At 44.7% G+C, this 22,673-nt stretch overlaps 1 protein-coding gene across 5 annotated transcripts in view; it reads right to left on the bottom strand.

Moving 5' to 3' along the window:
- LOC140454472 (spectrin beta chain, non-erythrocytic 1-like) overlaps positions 1–22,673 on the bottom strand; it is a 274,811-nt gene that overhangs the window by 62,906 nt on the left and 189,232 nt on the right. For all 5 annotated transcript variants that reach the window (XM_072549239.1, XM_072549238.1, XM_072549237.1 and 2 more), the window contains 6 exons: positions 19,559–19,816; positions 18,653–18,883; positions 16,858–16,947; positions 14,913–15,191; positions 12,154–12,284; positions 7,602–7,806 (listed from right to left, as the gene is read on the bottom strand). In XM_072549239.1, the coding sequence (XP_072405340.1) occupies positions 7,602–7,806; positions 12,154–12,284; positions 14,913–15,191; positions 16,858–16,947; positions 18,653–18,883; positions 19,559–19,816 (1,194 nt within the window). The remainder of the gene's footprint in view (positions 1–7,601; positions 7,807–12,153; positions 12,285–14,912; positions 15,192–16,857; positions 16,948–18,652; positions 18,884–19,558; positions 19,817–22,673) is intronic.

Genomic DNA, 22,673 nt, shown 5'->3' with positions numbered 1-22,673 from the left:
GTCGAAAGCCTTACTAAAATCCACGTAAACAATATCAGCTGCTCTACCCTCATCAATCACCTTTGTCTCCTCTTCAAAAAATTCAATCAAGTTAGTAAGACATGACCTGCCCTGCACAAAGCCATGCTGACTGTCCCTAATTAAGCCATGCCTTTCTAAATGCATGTAATTCCTATCATTAAGATTGGTTCCCAACCATCGATGTGAGACTCACTGGTCTATGGTTTCCTGGATTATCCCTATTTCTCTTCTTGAATAGAGGAACAACGTTAGCTAGTTGCCGGTCCTCTGGGACCTCTCCAGTGGGTAGCAAGGCTACAAAGACCTTTAACCTGATCTTGGTCAAGGTTCTAGCAATCTCTTCTCTTGCCTCTCTCAATAAGCTAGAGTAGATACCATCGGGCCCTGGGGACATATCCACCTTAATGTTCTTCAAGAGAACCAACACCACTTCTTTCTTGATCTCAAAAAGCCCTGGCTTATTAGCACGCTCCACACTAATCTCACCACCTTCCAAGTCCTTCTCCTGCATAAATATTGATGGAAAGTACTCATTTAGGATCTCGCCCACATCCTCTGCCTCCAAGCACAAGTTCCCTTCTTGATCCTACCCTCTTCTTAGTTAGTATCTTGTTTTTTTAATGTACTTGTAGAATACCTTGGGATTTTCTTTAACCATACTTGCCAAGGTCATTTCATGGGCCCTTCTTGTTCTCCTAATTCCCTGCTTGAGCTCTTTCCTGCTTCCTTTATATTCTTCACAGGCCCTGTCAGATTTTAGCTTACTAAATCTTACAAATTTGACTAAATTTACAACATCCCTCATTATCCAAGGATCCCTTATCTTGACATCCTTGTCATTCTTCCATACTAGATGACGCTGGTCCTGAACTCTGATCAGTAGGTCTTTAAACAATTTCCACACGTCAAATGTGGACTTGCCTGATAACATCGGTAAAAACAATGACTGCAGATGCTGGAAACCAGATTCTGGATTAGTGGTGCTGGAAGAGCACAGCAGTTCAGGCAGCATCCAAGTAGCTTCGAAATCGACGTTTCGGGCAAAAGCCCTTCATCAGGAATTCCTGATGAAGGGCTTTTGCCCGAAACATCGATTTTGAAGCTACTTGGATGTTGCCTGATAACATCTGCACCCAATTAATACTCCCTAGCCCTTGCCTAATACTGATATAATTCACCTTCCTCGCGTTCTCGTTCCTTCCCCCAAGGTCCTAACTTATCCTTATCTTGAAACTTAAAGAGTTGTGATCACTGTTGCTCTCCCACTGAAAGGTCAGTCACCTGGCCAGGCTCATTGGCCAATACAAGGTCCAGTATGGCCCCTCCTCTCATTGCAATATCCATACACCGTTTCAAGAAAACCTCTTGGATGCACTAACAGCTTCTGCCCCAGCTAAGCTTCTTGCTCTCAGGAAGTCCCAGTCAATATTGGGAAAGTCAAAGTAACCCACTATGACAACCCTGTTATTGTTGCATCTTTCCATAATCTGCTGACATATTTTATCCTCAATGTCTCGGTGCTGTTGGTGGGGGGTTGGGGAGGGGCCTATAGTGTATTCCCATCAGAGTGATTGCACTCATGTTATTTTTGAGCTCTACCCATATTGCCTCAGTGAATGGGCCCTCCAGTATGTCCTCTGAGTGCAGATGTGGCATTCCCCCTGATGAGTGACACAGCTCCTCCATTTATGAACATAAATATTAAATATTAATCCAACTCACAATTGCAATGTGGAGTTTGCTTCAAATGTCTCAATGAAGCTCTGCGTTTTCTCAAAGTCCCTCAAGTTAAAAATGGCGATTGGAGAGTGTGCTGTATTGGTGGTCACATTTTACATATTTTAAGGAATAAACACCCCTCTCCTAATTGTAGATGGAATTGTGTTTACACGGATTTCACTTGTGTATCTACAGAAACATAGAGAATAGAAGCAGGAATAGACCATTCAGCCCTTTGAGCCTTCTCCATCTTTCAATATGATCATGGCTGATCATCCATCCATCTCATTACCCTGTTCCTGGTTTCTCCTCATTCTCAAAGGATGATGTCTAACTGCTTCTTGTAAACATTTTGGCTTCAACCACTTGCTGCAGAGAATTGCATGGGCTCAGTGCTCTCTAAATGAAGACAATTCTCCTCATCTCAGACCTGAATGGCCTACCCTATCATTTCAATTATGACGCTGGGTTCTGGACTGTCCAGTCATCAGAACATCCTTCCTGCGTTTACCCTGTCCAGTTCTGGTAGAATTTTATAGGTTTCTTTGAGATCCCCCTCATTCTTCTAGTGAATATAGTCCTAACCAGTCCAATCACTCCTCACAGTCTTGACATCCCAGAATCAATCTGGTAAACTTTTGTTGCACTCCCTCTATCGCCAGAACATCCTTCCTCAGATGAGGAAATCAAACCTACACACAGCTTTCCAGCTGTGGTCTCACCAAGGCCCTGTTTAATTGCAGCAAGACATCCCTGCTCCTGTACTTGAATCCTTTCCCTGTGAAGGATAACATGTACAGTTTGCAACTGCATGTTTACCTTCAGCGACTGGTGTACAAAGACACCCAGGTTTTATTGCATCTTCCCCTTTCCTAATCTATCACCATTCAGTTAATAATAACCTTCCTGTTTTTGCTACCAAACAGGTAACCCATATTTACCCACATTATACTCCACCTTCCCACTCAATTTGTCCAAATCACACCAGGCATCTCTGCATCTTCACAGACCACCCTCCCACCTACTTTACATCACAAGCGAACTTGGGAGATATTATCCTTCATCTAAATCATGAATATACATTGTGAACAGCTGGAATGCAAGCATTGATCCCAGCGGTATCCCAGTAGTCACTGGCTGCCAGTAGGAAAAAGACCTGTTTATTCCTACCTTTGTTTCCTGCCTACCAATCAATTACCTTCACAACCACATCACAACCCCCAATCCCATGCACTTTGATTTTACATGCTAATCTCTTATTGTGGGACCTCATCAAAAGCCTTCTGAAAGTCCAAATAAACTACATGCACTGGCTTCCCTGATCACCTCTATGATTAAAATCCTCAAACAATTCCAGTAGATTTGTCAAACATAATTCCTTTTGTAAACCCGTGCCGATTTTGTCCAGTCCGGTCACTGGTTTCCAAGTGTTCAGCTATTAATCTTTCATGATGGAGTCTAACATTTACCCCAATACTGATGTCAGGCTGACTAGTCCATAATTCAGTTTTCTCTCTATCTCGTTTTTAAATTGAGGGGTTACACCAGCAACTATCCAATCTTAGAAACTGTTCCAAAGTCTATAGAATCCTGGAGGATGACCCCCAATGCATCCACTGTTTCTAGGGGCACTTCCTTAAATACTCTGAAACTATCAGAATCTGGGGATTTATTGGCCTTCAATCCATTAATTTCCCCAACACCTTTTCTTGACTAATATTGATTTCCTTCACTTCTTTCCCCTTGTTATGAAGATGTGGGTGTACCTTTAAGAGAGTTAAAAGCAGCAGAACTACCGGACACAGCACCAAGTGTTCTCAGTAAGGCAACAATATAACACTTGGTCGAACAACTCGATTAACTCATTGCCTGGAGACAAAAACAAATTTGAATTCGGCCAATCAGTTTAAATTATACCCAGAAAAAAAAAGTTCCAATTCAGTTGGAATTGAGTATATTAACAATGACACAATCTTATGCTCTGGAGTATAAGACCGAGGGAAAATTGAACAGTTGAGAGTAGAACTGACAAGCCTAGCATGTAAACAGACAGCTTGAAAAAAATCTCTCTTAAAAGTACCTTTTCGATCAGTAATCTGTGACGCAGAAATTCCTAACAAAGGGAAAAGAAGATCCGAAGACAAGCTGTCTGGTTTTGAATAAGAAGTGTTGTTTTGTAAATCTTAATTGTGAGTTTTATCAGACTAGTATTAGAGAAGGAAAGGTAAATGATAGGTTCGTGAAAAAAATTGTAAGTAGCGGTTAGTTAATTATTCTCTGTTATATTTTAAGAAATAAAGTTGTTAATTTTATTTTAAATAGTCCTTGGCATCTCGGATATTTATAGATAACTGCGCGGGGTAAATCCTTTCTGCGTTGCTGGTTTTAAATTAAGCAGAGGGTTTATCACTCTCACTAGACGCTGTGTTTGCCAAATTTGTTTATGACATTATTTATGTACTCCTTTGTGAACAAAGAAGCAAAGTATATATTTATTTAGTCTGATATTTCTTTGTTCCCCATTATAAATTCCCCATTTCTGACTGCAAAGGGGCTTACAGTTGTCGTAGAGTCATAGAGATGTACAGCATGGAAACAGACCCTTCGATCCAACCGGCGTTTCCTTTATCGGTCAGAGTATTAAGTACAGGAGTTGGGAGATCATGTTGCGACTGTACAGGATGTTGGTTAGGCCAGTGTTGGAATATTGTGTGCAATTCTGGTCTCCTTCCTATTGGAAAGATGTTGTGAAACTTGAAAGGGTTCAGAAAAGATTCACAAGGATGTTGTCAGGGTTGGAGGATTTGAGCTATTGGGAGAGGCTGAACAGGCTGAGGCTGTTTTCCCTGGAGCGTCGGAGGCTAAGGGGTGACCTTATAGAGGTTTACAAAATTTGGGCGGCACGGTGGCACAGTGGCTAGCACTGTTGCCTCACAGCGCCAGAGACCCGGGTTCCTGGGTTCAATTCCCGACTCAGGTGACTGACTGTGTGGAGTTTGCACGTTCTCCCCGTGTCTGTGTGGGTTTCCTCCGGGTGCTCCAGTTTCCTCTCACAGTCCAAAGATGTGCAGGTCAGGTGAATTGGCCATGCTAAATTGTCCGTAGTGGTAGGTGAGGGGTAAATGTAGGGGTATGGGTGTGTTGCACTTCGGCGGGTCGGTGTGGACTTGTTGGGCCGAAGGGCCTGTTTCCACACTGTAATCTAATCTAATCTAAAATTATGAGGGGCATGGATAGGGTAAATAGGCAAAGTCCTTTCCCTGCTTCATTAATTTTTTTTTTCTTCACAAAGCTGTAGACGTTTGACAATCGGTTTGTATGTTGTTTGCAAGCTTACTTGTATAGGCTGTTGTCCCTGTCTTAATCAACCCATTTGTCCTCCTTTGCTGAAATCTAAACTGCACCCAATCCTCGGGTCTGCTGCTTTTCTCTTGGCCAATTTTTATGCCCCTTCTTTGGGTATAATAGTATCCTTAACTTACCTTGTCAGCCACTGTCGGGCCACCTTTTTAGTTTTGTGATGGAGAAGAATGAATAATTTCCTGAATGAATAGTTTCCTGATAAAGAGCTTATGCCCAAAATGTCGATTCTCCTGCTCCTCGGATGCTGCCTGACCTGCTTCGCCAGCACCACACCCTCAATGGGGCATGAATAATTGTTGTGGTTCCACTGTGCACTTTTCAAATGTTTGCCATTGCCTATCCATCAGAATTCCTTTAAGCAATGTTTCCCAACTTATAATGTCCAGCTTGTGCCTTGCACCATCGTGGTTTCTTTTATTTCAATTCATGACCCTAGTCTCAGAATAAATTATGTCAATCTCTATTTTATTGAGAAGCTCTATCATATTATGGTCAGTCTTCCCTCAGGGGCCTCACACAGATAGACTGACAGTTGTTCCTTTCTAATTACACAATACTCAGTCTAGGATAGCCTAGTTCCTCAATATATTGATCCTGAAAACAATCCCATACATATTCCTCTTCAGATTACCGACTTGATTTGTCCAATCTGTGTGCAGATTAAAATCGCCCATAGTTACACCTCTCTCTTTATTACTTTTGTCTCACATTTCCTATTTAACTCATTCCCCAACATTACTACACTTTCAGAGTCTGGATAAAACCACTATTGTTTGCTGCCAGTTGGAGTTTTTAAGCTCTACTCATACAGATTCCACTTCACCAAATCTAATGTCTTTCCTCACTATTGTGTTAATCTCCTCTTCAGCAAGGAGTGCTATCTATCTCTTTTTCTTTAATTCATTCATGGTGTTAAGGGCATTATTGCCTAGTCCAGCAGTTATTATCCATCTCTAATTGCCCAGAGGGCAGTTAAGAGTCAACCACATCCCTGTGGGTCTGGAGTCATATGTAGGAGAAAGTGAGGACTGCAGATGCTGGAGATCAGAGCTGAAAAATGTGTTGCTGGAAAAGCGCAGCAGCTCAGGCAGCATCCAAGGAGCAGGAGAATCGACATTTCGGGTATAAGCCCTTCTTCAGGAAGCCATTTTACAAGTTGGACCTAATATCTCAGGATTGCTACCAGTGCCACGTGCTGGTCAGAGTAGAAAGAGCCTCTATTCCTGATGAAGGGCTTTTGCCCGAAACGTCAATTTTCCTGCTCCTCAGATGCTGCCTGACCTGCTGCGCTTTTCCAGCAACACATTTTTCAGCTGGAGTCATATGCTGGCCAGACCAGATAAGGGTCCTTCCCTAAATTCATTAGTTAAACAGATGTGTTTTCCCCAACAATCAACAATGGCTTCAAGGTCACCGCTACATGCTTAATTCTACATTTTTATTGAATTCAAATTCTAGAATTTGCCGTCACAGGATTTGAATCTGGATTCCCAGAACATTACCAGGGTCTCTGGAACAACAGTCCAGCGGTAATACCATGAGGCCATCATCTCCCCTAAAATCTCATTTTCCTAAAAACTGATTGCCCCGGATATTCAGTTCCCATCCTTTGTAACCCTGCAGCCATGTCTCTACAATCCCAATAATATCATATTTGTGTGAAAAGTTCATTCACTGATTGAGCAAGCTCCACACATTCAGACACAAGGCAATAGGGCTTATCTTCTTAACTTGCTCAATTCCATTCACATTAGTTTGAGCTTTGGCCCTGTTTGATTCTTCCCCTTGAATTCTCCGCCTGTCACTTTTCTTATTTCCCATTCTGTTTTTTGTTTTGCCCGAGCTTCTTCTCTTCTGTTTCCCTGTATAAATTCACATCCTCCTGCGTTTTAGTTTGGATACTCTCACAAGCAAACACTGTCCCTCGGACCTCAGGTCCAGTCCTGCTCAGATGCAACTAGCCCCACCATCCCCAGAACAGTCCCAGTGTCCCAGGAATCTGATCTCCCTCATACCATCTCTCCAGTCACGTGCTCTTTCTACTCTGGGTTAGAGTGGTGCTGGAAAAGCACAGCAGGTCAGGCAGCATCTGAGGAGCAGGAAAATCGACGTTTCGGGCAAAAGCCCTTCATCAGGAATAGAGGCTCTTTCTACTCTGACCAGCACGTGGAACTGGCAGCAATCCTGAGACATTAGGTCCAACTTTTAAACTTACTTATTAACTTCCTACATTCTGCTTTTACATAAAAACAAAGTCTGAGATGCTATGTTGTCTTATAAATAGCAACAGACTGTAATTGGGATTGTGAGGCATCGGATGCTTGTCTTGTGTAACTCTGTAAATAATTGCTTATAAAAGCTTGCAAAAATTGGTTTCAGTTGAGTCCTCCATCATTTAGCTTTCTGGAGCTTTCTAAAGCTCAACACCTCCAATCTCCCCTTGTCATTATCAAGGCAATGCGGTTCACACCAATTTCATGCTACAACTGCTTACTTACAGTGACGTGTTCGAAGTCTTGTCCAAGTTCTGGTGATGCCGCTATTACCTCTCGCTCTGCGATCCACTGCTCCAGCTCATCGACCTCTCGGTTTAACTGGAAGAGCCAGTAATATTGCTCCAGCTTGCTTTTCCGTTCCTCAGCGAGGTCCTTCAGGCTCACGTACAGGCGGTCAATTTGAGATTGCTGTTTGCTGATCTGCTCACTGTACCAGAAACACGGAGTTAGTATGACACCAGTCTGTCATGTCATGGCCATTACAACAAAGCAAAACCAGACAAAGCACCTTCTCATCTTGGGACCTCGAGGTTCACATGCAGGTGGCCAGGAACGTTGAAGTAGTTGTTTCAAGGCTTATAGGAACCTTGGGTTTATAAATAGAGGCACAGACTATAAAAGCAAGGAAGTGATGCCTCACCTCAACAGATCATTGGTCAGACCACGTTTCAGGTCTGGGCACCTAAAAGGAGATTTACTAGAATGATACCAGGAATGAGGGATTTTAGATACAAGTAAATATTCGAGAAATTGTACTTGTTCTCCTTGGAGCAGTGAAGATTAAGAGGTGACCTTATTGAGGTGACCAAAATTATGTCTAATTTTGACAGGGTAAAGAAGGATATTTTGGTATGTCAGTAACTCGGGGTCACAATTTTAGGCTTGTCAGCAAGAGACGTAGGAGTGAGATGAGGAGAAACCATTTTACTCAGAGTGTTGTTAGCATTTGGAATGTGCTGTCTGGAGATGGATTCCATAGGAAGTTCCAAAACAAAGAGCTGAATGTAATGTGAAAGTGATGAATTTAGAGAGCTACAGAGATAGGGCTGGGCAATGGGACTAGCTCGGTTGCTCTTTCAGGAGCTAGTACAGAAACGATGGGTCAAATAGCCTCCTTCTGTGCTGTAAAATTCTACGATTCTCTAAGTCTCATCAACATAGAGCTTACTGTCAAACAATAGTCCCAAGAAATACCAAGACAAACATATGAAATAGGAGCCAAAGTAGACCATACAGCCCCTTGAACCTGCTCTACCATGCAATAAGATCAGTGGATCACTATGGTGTAGGAAGAGGTAATTTGGCCCATCATGCTGCAACAGCTCTATTATCTAGACCACCTCTGTTATCTATAATCTCCTGCCCTTTCCCCAATTCTCTGCACACTAATTCTATCAAAAGCAAACCAACCAATGCCCTCTTGAATGACTCAACGGAAGTCTCCTCCACCACTTTTCCAGGCAGGGCATTCCAACGTTCACTGTTTTTTTTCTCACATTACCCTTGCTTTGTTTCCACCTCATGTTAAAGCCCTGCTGATCTGTTTGTGCTACACATTCCACACTTCCATCTGGCCGTGATCTTCTGCCTGTTCACCCACAGCGACAGAATCGCCAGAGAACTTCCTACAGGTGGAGACCATTTTACCCATCGTCACTCTTTGCTTGAGCCATCCGAAGTTAATCCGACTCCTTCGGCCACCTGCATGTACACTGTGGTGCAGTGGTACTCTCCTCCCCAATCTCTGAGCAAATCGGTCCAGCATCATGATCCATCAAACTAGATCCTGACAAGAATCTATCCACTGAGAGTTATAGAATCACAGAGTATTATAACACAGAAAGAGGCCTTTCAGTCCAGTGTATCTGTGCTCGCCACTAACTCCATTTTCCAGCACTTGGCCTGTAGCTTTGTATACGATGACATGTCAAGTATTCATCAAAATACTTCTTAAATATTGCAATGGTTCCTGCCTTTACTACCCTTTCAGGCAGTGAGTTCCAGATACCCACCACCGACTGGATGAAAACTTATTTCCTTAAATCCTCTCTAAACCTCTCAGTCACCTTAAATCAATGCCCCCCGATTACTGACTTCTCTACGATTGGGAAACATTTCTCCCTATCTATGGCCTTCAGAACTTAGTACATCTCAGTCAAGTCCCCCCTCAGCTTTCTCTGCTCAGAAGAAACAACCCATATTTATCTGGTCTCTCCTCAAAGCTGAATCACTCAAGGTAACATCCTGGTCAATCTCCTCTGCAAACCTCCAGTGCAAACACATCCTTCCTATAGAATGGTGACCAGTACTGCATACAGTACTCTAGCTGTGGTCTAAATAACGTCTCTACGACTCCATTGTAACCTCCTTGTTCCTGTTTTCAATATCTCAGTTAATAAAGCCTGCTCTCGCAGTGTTTTCCACAAATCCATATTAACAGGTTTAATAGATTAGCTGACAACAGAAGTTTTAAAGATGCCATATGAGAGTGTCAAACTTATGTTACCAGGCTAAGGGCTGGTAACCTGTTTGCTCTGAGTAGACAAAGTGAGACCACAGATTTACGAAGATAACATCTCACAAGATGTTTTAACAAGTGGAAATTAACTCTGCCATACAAAGTTAGAACTGGTCTACATCCCTTATAGTCTAACACCCAGAATTGACATGAGGCAATTATGGGTAACAAAGTATAATTGAACACCTCACAGAGCACATCAAAGCATATGCCTTGGATTTAGCATCAATCCCCATCAGACGTTAGTGATGCAGTGGGTCATCCAACTTCACTTAAATTTCACTTTGGATGACCTGCCCTTGAAACCCTGTTATTTCACTATGGACTTCCACAAAGACTGATCAAACTCCAGCCTTTCCTGTGTCTACACTCCACTGGACTCTGGAACTGCAGTCCAGTATTTACTCAAAGGCACAGCTCTGGCTTTTCACCGATAGCTAGCTTCACAAAGCCTGCACTGCCCCTGAGGTTTTCCCTGAGCTCCATTCTAGTTCATGTGCATCAAGCAACTCCTAAAACGCCTTTCTGAGCCGTCACACCAAAACCAGGCAATTACCCTTAGGACTTCTTCCTGAACACCAACACACTGAACTAGTCCAGTTCAGTTACCTTCTCAGGAGTGTCCAGCTAAACAGCAGAACACGCTGAACTTGGAGCCAACTTACATCTGCCTGTCTTTCATACCCAGCCTTGCTGTCCATTCCCAACTACCTGCATACTGAAGTGCTCTTCATTGATCTTTGAACACTTGTGAAGGAGATATCGAAAATTTCACATTGTCCTTAAGCAAGTTTTAATGCAGCCTTCTTGCAACTATTGTAATACAGGTCCTTCTGCTATAACGCATGTTGCGTCAACACGAATTTGCTGCAACATGATTGACAAATTGGGGACACTGTTTCTGAAGCATGGACTTCTAAAATGTGAGTTGGCTGTAACCTGATTACATCGACAACACTTTAAACGCTATTTCTAAAGCATGATTTTTCTATAAAGGGGGGTTTGCACAAGAACGTAACCATCACGTTATAGAAGAACCACCTATATCCAGTTCCCTAAATGTTACCATTCACTGCTTGCTCCCATCACAACATGCTCCCTACATGTATCGCGGCATGTGACTGCGTTAGTGCGTGTGTGAATGAAACACAGAGATGCCGTGTCTAAGATATTGTGACTGTGGATGTGCAAGTGAGAATGACAGTGTAACTGTGTTTATGTGTGAGAAAGTGAGACAAAGAGATTGTGACTAATACTCTGATTTTGTGCGTGTATGTATGTGAGTGAGTGTGTGTCACCTGTGTGTGGTGCGTATGTATGTACGTGTGGGGTGTATGTGTGTGCTATGAATGTGTGTGCTTTGTGTGTGGCTATTTTGTCTAATGTGTGGGCATTTTGTGTGATGTGTGTGTGGATGTTTTACATGTGTGAGAGTGAGAGGGTGTTTCTGTGAGTGAGTGAGTGAGCGAGAGAGAGACAGAAATGGAAACATTGAGTGGCAGTGGGACCATCATGTACACTCCTGATGTTTCAGACAGTCAGATCGCTCCAGGTTCTCTCAAAAAGGCACTTCTTTTGTTTGCACAGTTCAACTGAAAACGTCATTAGTTTGTTCTCTCACTATACTCTCAGAGAAACTAGACAGAGAACAGAGAACAACCCGTGGACTGTTTCAATTCAATCTTGATTAATATTGGGTCAATATTATTCCCCTCTGAGCATTTTCATAGAGATAACTTTTAAAAACATCTATACACCAAGATGCAGCATGTACATTCCCAACATGAGGCCAGAATCAGAGATCCGTAAATATCTCAGAGAGTACGGTGTTTGGAGATTACAGAGATGGGACAGAGGTGGTGGAGGTTGAATTTGCGAGTTTTAAAGTCACTGTTTTATGAACTGGAACAATTCACCATCCAGCCTGTCTTTTCCCCATTTATGATGCCATGGCAACAGATACTGAAGGGAACCAAAACATTCTCACGTTCTCAGGGCATTGCACTGTTCTCATCGCAGCAAGTTAAACCACTCAAATCCCCTGAAAACACCCAATGGGAGAGTCACCATGCCAACATTCCCGAGAGCTGGATGGGATTTGAAAGTAGTATCACTACACGGCAAACTGCCCAGTGACCTTGATGTCACAATATTATTCGATTGTTCTCCAGTGACAGCTATTCAACTTTCTCCTCCTGCCTAAACTGGATTGAAGTCACCGCAGTCACAAACCGCACCATTTCATGGTCATTTTACCTCTCCGGGTGGCCTGTGTCCAACAACGTTCTACACGTCTTCGAGAGTTCACAGATGTTCTCTGCGTAATCATCAATTGTCTGCTCGAGGACGAGGTGTTTCTTCAACATCTGGAGGGAGCTCTGTTCGTCCTACACGGGTCAGGCAGGAAACACTCACGGTCAGGGTATCAAATACGGAATACGTTCACACTCGGTGGCACAGATTCACAGGAGGGGGATCTGGACCATCCCAGATAACATAAAGCGGACGTTTCTTTGAGTGTCTTTGGAGCTGCACCCACCTAGGCAAGTGGGAAGTCGCCCATCACACTTTTGATTCATGTCGGCTTTGGGGGAGTCAGGGGATAATTTCCTTGCTGTGAGATACCTGCTTCTGTAGCCACCGTACTTATATACGACTGGTCCAGTTCAGATTTTGGCCAATGGTAATCCCCAGAACGTTGATATTGGAGGTTTTAAGGTCAGGCCTTTCCCCAAAGGTTGAATGACGCGAGTGAACCTTCTCATGTGTTTAACATTACCCAATCCCCGAGCTTCCACTGGGAAGCATCATATCGCTGCTCGTATTGTTCAGAAACAAAGAGCTGTTTCATTGGTTCATGGGATGGCGATGTTGCTTGCTTGACCAGCATGTACTGCCCATCCCTAATTGCCCTGGAACTGAGTGGCTTGTGAGGCCATTTCAGAGGAATAGTTAAGAGTTAGTTACAAACCCAGCAGGTCTGGCAGGATCTGTTGAGAGAAAAATGTTTCAAGTCAATGACCCTTGTTCAGAACTGACAAGAACTGCTGATATGTATTTATTCTAGCTCTCACACTGATGAGAGAGTGAGGGACAAGATTGATTTGAGTCCATGGAGACAGAGCCCAGGAAATAAAGGGGTTATGCAAACAAAGAGATAGCCAATGGTAATAAGAGAGGGAGATAAATATTAGGTAGGGTGCTGCTGTGAAGAGTGAATATTTGAAAATGAGTTGGCTATGCAGGGAGAAATCCACACACCGCGGGACTTAAGGGTGTGGGGGAGGATGGTTACCATCTTGGATGAGGGTGATCACCTTCTGGAATTGTTCATCTCAATGTTGGGTTCTAAAGGCTGTGACTTTGGCTGTAACTGTAAAGGCTCCATCTTCATGACCCAACGCCCGCTACCCTCACAAATGCTAGGAAATGACAGAACCTAACCATCACCTCTTGATAATCAATGGCGTTACCATGATTAAAACCCCCATTATCTACATTCTGGGAGTCACCATTGACCAGAAACAGAACTGGACCAGCCAGATAAATACTGCTGCTTGAATGGGGGCAGCTCCAATGACACTCAAGAAGCTCAACACCATCCAGGTCAAAGCAGCCCATTTGATTGGCATCTCAGCCACTACTTTCAACATTTAGTCCCTTCATCACCCATGCACAGTAGCAACAATGTGTACTATCTACAAACCGTTCACAGCAACCCTCCGAGGCTCCTTGGACAGCACCTTCCAGACCACCTATATCATCTAGAAGGACAAGAACAGCAGGTACATGGGAACACCAACCACCTGCAAGTTCCCCTTAAAGATACCACAGCATCCTGAATTGGAAATATATCACCAGTCCTCCAGTGTCACTGGATCTAAACCCTGGAACAGCCCTGGGGCTCTACACAAACCACAGTGATTTAAGAAGGTGGCTCACCCCCACCTTCTCAAAGACAATTAGGAAGGATAAGATGACACTCATATCCATTAATGAATTTTAAACATCAGACTGACATCAAAAGTGGGAAAATGCTTGGAGACCATCTTACAGAAGAAAATTCATCATCACTGGAACAGCTTTGATTAATAAATAACTGTCACAAAAACTTGGCAAAAGCAAACTATGCATTTGCAAACAGGATTGAATTCGTCATTGAAATCAGATACACAATCACTATCAGGTTTGATGCAGGTTAGCAAGGCTATTCTGTGATTCTCGTTTGGCTGGGTCTGGAAGTTGGGCTGATAAAGGATGCAAGAAGATCCATTATTGGTCAAAACCATTGCTAATTAAAATGGTAAATACTAACAGGTAACTTCATGGTAACCTTGGACAGAACTAGACTTAATACTAACCATGTATAATACCACTCTTCATAATAACCATGTACACGACAAGGTAGCACACGAGGATTGCCCCCAGTCTAATGATCCAACATCATGTCATGAATTTTTTTTATTTATTATTGTCACATGTACCTAGGCACAGTGAAACATTTTGCTTTGCCTGCAGTATTAGATTAGATTCCTTACAGTGTGGAAACAAGCCCTTCAGCCCAACAAATCCACACCGACCCTCTGAAGAGTAACCCGCCCAGACCTACTTCCCTCTGACTCGTGCACCTAACACTACAGGAAATTTAGCATGGCCAATTCATCTGACCTACACATCTTTGGACTGTGGGAGGAAACCCACACAGACACAGGGAGAATGTGCAAACCCCACACAGACAGTCACCCAAGGCTGGAATCGAACCTGGGACCCTGGTGCTGTGCGGCAGCAGTGCTAACCACTGAGCCACCGTGCCATCCCATCATACCATCAAAATGTTTAAGGGTAATATGTGCATATTCACATTAACCCTATATACTATATACCACCCCCCCAAGTCACTGACTCCTCTTATTATATTATTTACATCCACCTATTTCGTACATGTTTGCTGTTATGAAGCAGAGGGATCTGCACAGACACAGTGAGGAACAGCAGCCCGCGCCTCTGACTGTTACCTTTCCTTTCTCATCCGTCATCATGTGCAGTTCTTGCTCGCTCAGCCACGACTCCACCTCTGATGCGTCGAAGTAATACTGCTGGACCTGCTGCATCGCTGTCAGTCTCTGCTGCCGTTGCTGCGTCTCCTCTTGGAGCTCGGCCCAGAGCTCCCGCAGCCGGTCCAGGCTCAGGCGCGTGGCTTCTGTCTCCGGGCTCTGGATGGAGGCGATGTGCCCTGCCCGCTCCATCACATCACTGATCCGCGGCTGGTGGCCCTGGATCTCCCGCTGAAGAGTCTGTGAACAGCAAGCAGAGTGAGAGCCGAGGGGAGACAAGGGTGCGGCCTCGGGTATGGCCCTAGCTCACTCACCGTGCTCGTGTGAGTTTCTAAGACTCTATATGAGCGTGGATGAGCGGTTGCCTGCAGGAGTGTTATGTGGACGGGCCTGTTTGATTGCCTGTTAGTGAAAGTCGCTCAGGTTTCTTTGCATTTTCCTCGAAGTTCTTTGGCCAATCACACAGCTGCTAGCTGACTTGGAAATGTATCACTGTTTGTTCACCATTACTGGGTGGAAATTACACTATTCGATCTCAAACAGCTCTGTGAGAATAACAACATTGCACAGTCTGTGTTAGTTCAAGGAGGCCACCATCATAGGATCCCTACAATGTAGAAACAGGCCATTTGGCCCATTGAGTTCACATGGACGCACCCCCTACCCTATCCCCATAACTCTGTATTTCTCATGGCCAATCCACCTAGCCTGCACATCCCTGGACACTAAAGGGTTATTTAACATGGCCAATCCACCTAATCTGCATGTCTTTGGACAGTGGGAGGAAGCCCACACACACACGGGGAAAATGTGCAAACTTCACGCAGGCAGTTGCCCAAGGGTGGAATCGAACTCGGGTCCCTAGCGCTATGAAGCAGCAGTGCTAACCACTGAGCCGTTGTGCTGCCCCACTAACCCACGATCTTTCCAAGGCCAACACTAACCTTGAGTGCTTGAGAAATTGCCAGTGTACTTTGGACTGTGTCAGAGTGAATAAAGGTGTGTGCGTGTTTACGTGAGTGAATATCTGCTTGAGGGAGATCGAGTGAGTAAATGTGTGTGTCAATAAGCGAATGTGTGTACACGTATGTGACAGTGTGCATATGTGTGGAGAGTGAGAGTGTGGATGTGTCTGTATGAGGCTGGGAGTGAGTGTATGAGTTTGATTGACTGCGTAGGTGGACAAGTGAGTGCGTGAGCAATCGTATGAGTGATTGATTGACTGGGTGAGTGAGTTAGGGAATGTATGCACATGTGAAAGAGTGAATAAGTGAGCATGTGTGCAAAAGTGATTGATGTGAAAGAGTGGCCGAGTGTGTATGTGCATATCTGTAACACTGCATGTGTCTAAGACAGTGAATATGTGTATGCAAGTGCGTGCGTCTAAGTGTCTTTGAGAGAGCACATCTGTAAGTATGAGTGTGTGTGTAAGTGTGTGAGTGCACAGGTCACACTTAAGTTAGATTTACTTTGACGCACTTGGAGACGTACCTGAATAACACCAGTCTGCTGAGATCAGCTTCGCTCATGCTGAGCAGACAGTCTGTCATACTCCCTCCATCCCGATCCAGTCCACTTTCTTTAAACTCCCTCACAGGACTTCACTGACTAGATCAGTGTTAATTGTTTATCTCCACTCATCCTTGAGGAGGCGGTGGTGAGCTGCCTTCGTAAGTGCTGTAGGGGGTGGGGGGAATTCCAGGATTTTGACCCAGTGACATTGAAAGAACGAGGTATTTCCAAGTCAAGATAGGGAGCGGCTACAGTGGGGGGGGTGTGGAGGAAGATACTGTTGGGGCCTTAGCAACTTACTGCAATACATGATGCGGCCAATCACAGCAAATGACCAATCTAACCTCATATCCCAGGCTCCATTTCCCAATTCTGTCCCATTCCTGACACTCACCTGCAGTTTTTTCTGAAGGAGCTGCACTGTTTGCAGGTTATTCCCATGATCCTTGGATTTTGCCAGTGGCAAGCGTTCCTGAATCCAAAGCTGCGGGAACACACAGAATGGTCAGCTTCCTGTCCAGTCAAAGATAAATACGGGAGCTACATACACAGGCGCTGCCTGCATTACTGTAAGAGTGCTCATTGCATTAGCAGTGTTAATGCTACCACCCATCACAATATGACACAACAGTGGAGCGATGGCATAATAAGACGACATTGCATTATACCTGAATGTAATAAAATATCCAAAGGGGCTTGGCAGGAGTATTGTCAGAACTGTTACAGTACAAGAGACCATTTGGCCCATCCTACCTATACGGTTACACTGAATTGTTACAATGCAGAAGGAGGTCATTCGGCGCATCCTATCTGCACTGGTTCTCCCATTGAGAAATTCATCAAGTGCCACTCTCCTATCATCCCCCAGCCTCTTGGCAACCTTCCATTTTAGGTAAAGGTTTGATTAAATCTGCCTGCAGCACTATCAGGCAGTACATCCCAGACCTTAATCATTCGCTTCATGGAAAGGATTATATCAAACCATCTTTGCTACTGAGTAACTACATTAAGATAAGTGACCAAACGCTTGATGAAAGTAGAGTCTTAAAAGATGGTATGAAGAGGAAGAGAGATTTAACCATGATATCCCAGACCAAAGGGCCCAGGCAGCATAGTCACCATGCTGGGAGACACAAGAGGCCAGAACTGGACGTATGCAGGGATCTGGAGGTGCTTACTGTGACAGTACTGTGCCTTTAAGAGAGATTTGTTCCATGCCATTGCTCTTGCAGAGGGGTGATGCCACAGTGGTGTGGGAATGTCTGCTTCAGAAGAATTGAGTAAACAACTTTGAGCTCCCTTAGATAAAAGATGCATGATTGGGTGGAGATCAGCTCACACACACCCAGGGTTTTAGTTCTGCTTTCAGTTGGGGTTTGGCGTTAGCGGTTGAAGCTGATAGATACAGCTCTCTCTCTCTGCTGCAGCAAAAAGCTCATGTTCTCTCTCTGCTGCTCAACTGTTTCTTTTGGTGTTCCTTTCTCCTGGACTGGGGATAGTACGTGAGGAAAATCTGTTTTACTGAATTTGCCTTTGCCAAGGTTGTGTTAATAGGATGTTGTTATATTGGAACAGTTAGATTAGATTAGATTCCCTACAGTGTGGAATCAGGCCCTTCGGCCCAACAAGTCCACACTGACCCTCCGAAGAGTAACCCACCCAGACCCATTTCCCTCTGACTAATGCACCTAACACTATGGACAATTTAGCATGGCCAATCCACCTGACCTGCACATCTTTGGACCGTGGGAGGAAACCGGAGCACCCAGAGGAAACCCACGCAGACACGGGGAGGGTGTGCAAACTCCACACACACAGTGGCTGGAATTGAACCTGGGACCCTGGTGCTGTGAGACAGCAGTACTAACCACTGAGCCACCGTGCCGCCAAGTTGATGATTAGGAGTTAAATAATGTATTATTTTATTAAGTATTTCAATAGAATTAAAGTTATGCCAGTTTTATTTTTGTTTGCATTTTAATCATCATTCATGAGGCAGCAGCTGGTAACAGGAATCAGGGGAAGGGGCCCAGGGCAGTGACCGAAGGTTTTGGTCTTCCCAGTGGAAAGGATCCTTCACATCCACCTCTCAGAAAAAGAGAGGTGCCCTCGGCCTGAGGGAGAATATTTAGGCTGGTGAGATGGTTTCTGTTTGATCGAGAGGCACAGTTTCTCTGTGTGATACTTACCATCTCATCCTCCATATCCCTCGTCACCTGGTGAACCTCTTTCGAAGCGAGCAGAACCCTCCGCCGCTGCTTCAATGGTTCAATCAGACGCACAATCCGTGCTTCGACCACGTTCTGTTTCTCAGTGACCTCTTCTTTTCCCGCCCCATCGTGGTTCAGGGTCGCAGCCTGGGCCTGTAACTCACCGACCTCCTTGTACCAGCCCTCCATCTGATTCTCCAGCACCTGCAGGTCAGCCAAGGTACATAAATAAAAGTGCACTCTCATTCCCTTCCCAAACCACTCCCAGGCCCCACCACATCCACCGGCTCACTCTCACACCTCTCCCAACACCATCACAGACCCAGACCCCTCCCAAACCTGAACCCCATCCCTTCATAACACAGTCCACCACCACCCCAACACCTACCCCTTTGACACCAGCCGACCCTGCTCACACTGATAATATCAACCCCTGACCTTTAACTCTGCTCACACTGACAAGATCAACCCCTGACCTTTAACCTCTAACTTCAACACCACTCACATTGACAAAATCAACCCTAACCTTTAACCCCAGTCCCACTGACAAAATCAACCCCTGACCTTTAACCCCCGACACTGACAATATCAACCCCAACCTTCGACATCATTCACACTGACAAAATCAACCCCTGACCTGCTCAATGACAATATTAACCTCTAATCCTGCTGACTTTATCAACCTGACCTTTGACCCCATTCACAGACAATATTAACCCCTGAACCTTGACCCTGCAAACACTGAAATTATCAACCTCTGACCTTTCACCCCACTGTCTGCTCCTCTGTTGACTCACGTGCTCCTGTAAGGCTGGGAAATGCAGTTTGAGCCATGGGGATCTGGGCAGCGAGTGTTGTGGGGACTCCCAGCCGCCTCACCTGCAGTTTCTGGAGCTGAGAGTTGACGCTGACAATGTCTCTCGCCCCGTCTACCCCCTGCAGCTGCCCCTCCAGTTGGGAAAGCCTCTTGTCCAGCTCGCCATAGCTCTGCACCAGCAGCTCCGCCTTGTTGGCATCAAACAGGTGCCTCGCCTTGGCCTGTGTTGTGCTTTCCAAAACGGTCCAGCAATCGTGAATCTCCTCCAGTTTCTTCCTCACATCTGAGGCGAGTTCGGGCTTCTCCTTGATCAGCTGTTGCCCCTCCTGTAAACAAAACAGACCAAACAATTCAGTGAGCCTCAAGTGTAAACCATATATATATATACCCGGTCTCCACCATTCACTGGGCAAGACAATTCCACAGTCTCGTGACCCTCTGGGGGAGAAGATTCTTCCTCATCGCCATCTTAAATGGGAGATCCATTGTTCTTAATCTGTGCCCCAAATTTTAGAATGCTCTTCGAGGGGAGGTTTCCTCACAACATCCACCTTGTCACGTCCCTGAAGCATCTCTCTGCTCTGATGGGTATCAACCCAACTTGGTTAATAGCATGATCCCTTGGCCTAGAAATTAGTTGATTGAATCTCCTCTGAACTGCTTCTAATACAATTATCCTTTCTTAAGGAAGAAGACCAAAACTGTACACAGCACTCCAGATATGGTTAGGAGAGGTGTCAAGACTACAGAAAGCCAGAAACAAAAAAAATAGAAGTTGTTGGAAAAGCTTAGCATTTGTGAAGAGAAATCAAAGTTCACGTTTCAGGTGCGATGGCTCTTCCTCAGAACAGATGCTGCCAGACCCACTGAGCTTTTCCAGCAATTTCGGTACAGCATCCACAGTTCTTTCAGTTCTTACAGAAAGCCAGAGCAGTGTTGGCTTTTATTCCTACTTTCCCTGGTCCATCTGGTTACTGCTAACCCACGGCAGTCCAAACAGCACAATGTTCTTTATTAAAGCAGTGTACAGTACTAAAACGTACTGCAAACATTTTACCCATACAACACTTACAATCACAAGTGAACCCTCTGAGAGGACTTTTGAGCAAGGATCAGCCAATTTGTCTGAACCTCCAGCCTCTGATCAGATGATCCCTCCTGGGCTAACTTTTAGCCTGAAGCAGGCTTTCTGAAACCCTTTCCCTTTCACACAAACGGTTTGTTCAACAGATGCACCTACCCAGTCTCTGGCAAATGGCTGTTTGACCATTGGAAACCATCAGTTTGATAAATTAACACATTAATAGTTAAAAGTATAAAAATACATAATCCCTACAGTGTGTAAGCAGGCCATTCAGCCCATCGAGTCCACAATGACCCTCCGAAGAGCGTTCCACCTAGACCCACCCGATCCCTGTAATATGGTATTTTCCATCTGCTAACCCACTTAGCTTGCACATCTCTGGACACAACAGGGCAACTCAGGGTGGCCAATCCACTTGACCTGCACATTTTTGGACTGTGAGAGCAAACCAGAGGAAACCCACGCAGAGACGGGCAAAAGATGCAAACTCCATCCACACAGACAGCCACCCGAGGCTGGAATCGAACCTGGGTCCCTGGTGCTGTGAGGCAGCAGTGCTAACCATAGAGCCACCAGCCATCCCACGTTACTTGCACCTCCCTACAATGAGGATTATCTCTTGGTCTGAGCAAATTTTGATCTCAGCTAACTTGCTCGCATTATCGCTAACTTGTTCATGTTGTCGCTAACTTGCTCGCGTTGTTGCTAACTTGTCGTTAACTTGATCGCAATGTTGCCAACTTTCTCGCGCTGTCGTTCACTTGCTCGCGCTGTCGTTAACTTGCTGCCTTTATGCTATCTAAACAAGAGTAAAATAGCACAATTATGTGACCAAGTACTCTCTGTTTAGCTGGTAAACAATCCTCATTATCACATCTGATTCACTGGATCCATTTTAAAACAAGACTCCAGCCTTTCAGAGTTACTGTAATCATTCCTGTAGTTTATATTACATAGAACATAGAAAAATACAGCGCAATACAGGCCCTTCGGCCCTCGATGTTGCGCCGACTGAAGCCTACCTAACCTACACTAGCCCAATAACCTCCATATGCTTATCCAATGCCCGCTTGAATGACCATAAAGAGGGAGAGTCCACCACTGATACTGGCAGGGCATTCCATGAACTCACAACCCACTGAGTAAAGAATCTACCCCTAACATCTGTCCTATACCAACCTCCCCTTAATTTAAAGCTGTGTCCCCTAGTAACAGCTGACTCCAAATGCGGAAAAAGGTTCTCACTGTCAACCCTATCTAAACCCCTAATCATCTTGTACACCTCTATCAAATCTCCCCTAAATCTTCTTTTCTCCAATGAGAAAAGCCCCAAGTGCCTCAGCCTTTCCCCATACGATCTTCCTACCATACCAGGCAACATCCTGGTAAACCTCCTCTGCACCTGTTCCAGTGCCTCCACATCCTTCCTATAGTATGGCGACCAGAACTGTACACAATACTCCAGATAAGGCCGCACCAGAGTCTTATACAACTGCAACATGACCTCAGGACTCCGGAACTCAATTCCTCTACCAATAAAGCCCAGTACGCCATATGCCTTCTTCACAGCACTATTTACCTGGGTGGCAACTTTCAGAGATCTGTGTACATGGACACCAAGATCCCTCTGCTCACCGACACTACCAAGTAGCCTACCATTAGCCCAGTAATCCATCTTCTTATTACTCCTACCAAAGTGAATGACTTCACACTTAGCTACATTGAACTCCATTTGCCACCTTTCTGCCCAGCTCTGCAACTTATTCCTCATTCTAAACACACGGACATTCCGTCAGACACAAACACATCAAAACCAGTGATTTTTTCGAATCATTAGGTCATCACCAGAGCCATTGAGTTTTTCAATCAGGCAAACTTCATAGATATCTTTTCCTTCTCATTTCAATAAATTTAAAACCATTTCACTTCATGTCAGCTCACCCAGCAAATTTTAGATTCATGTGAACAGCAGCCAATTCCATGTGAAGAGTGACCATCTGGGTCACCTTGTGTTGACCTTGTGATCCACTGACCCAATCTGGAGCTCCAGTGATTACCAGAAGATCAGCCTTCAAGGGTGAGGCAGGAAAGGGCAGGAG

This window comes from Chiloscyllium punctatum, chromosome 29 (assembly GCF_047496795.1).
Source record: "Chiloscyllium punctatum isolate Juve2018m chromosome 29, sChiPun1.3, whole genome shotgun sequence".
NCBI classification, from domain to species: Eukaryota; Metazoa; Chordata; class Chondrichthyes; order Orectolobiformes; family Hemiscylliidae; genus Chiloscyllium; species Chiloscyllium punctatum.
The sequence above is the reverse complement of the archived record's forward strand: the minus strand, read 5'-3'. Positions and strand labels throughout refer to the sequence as shown.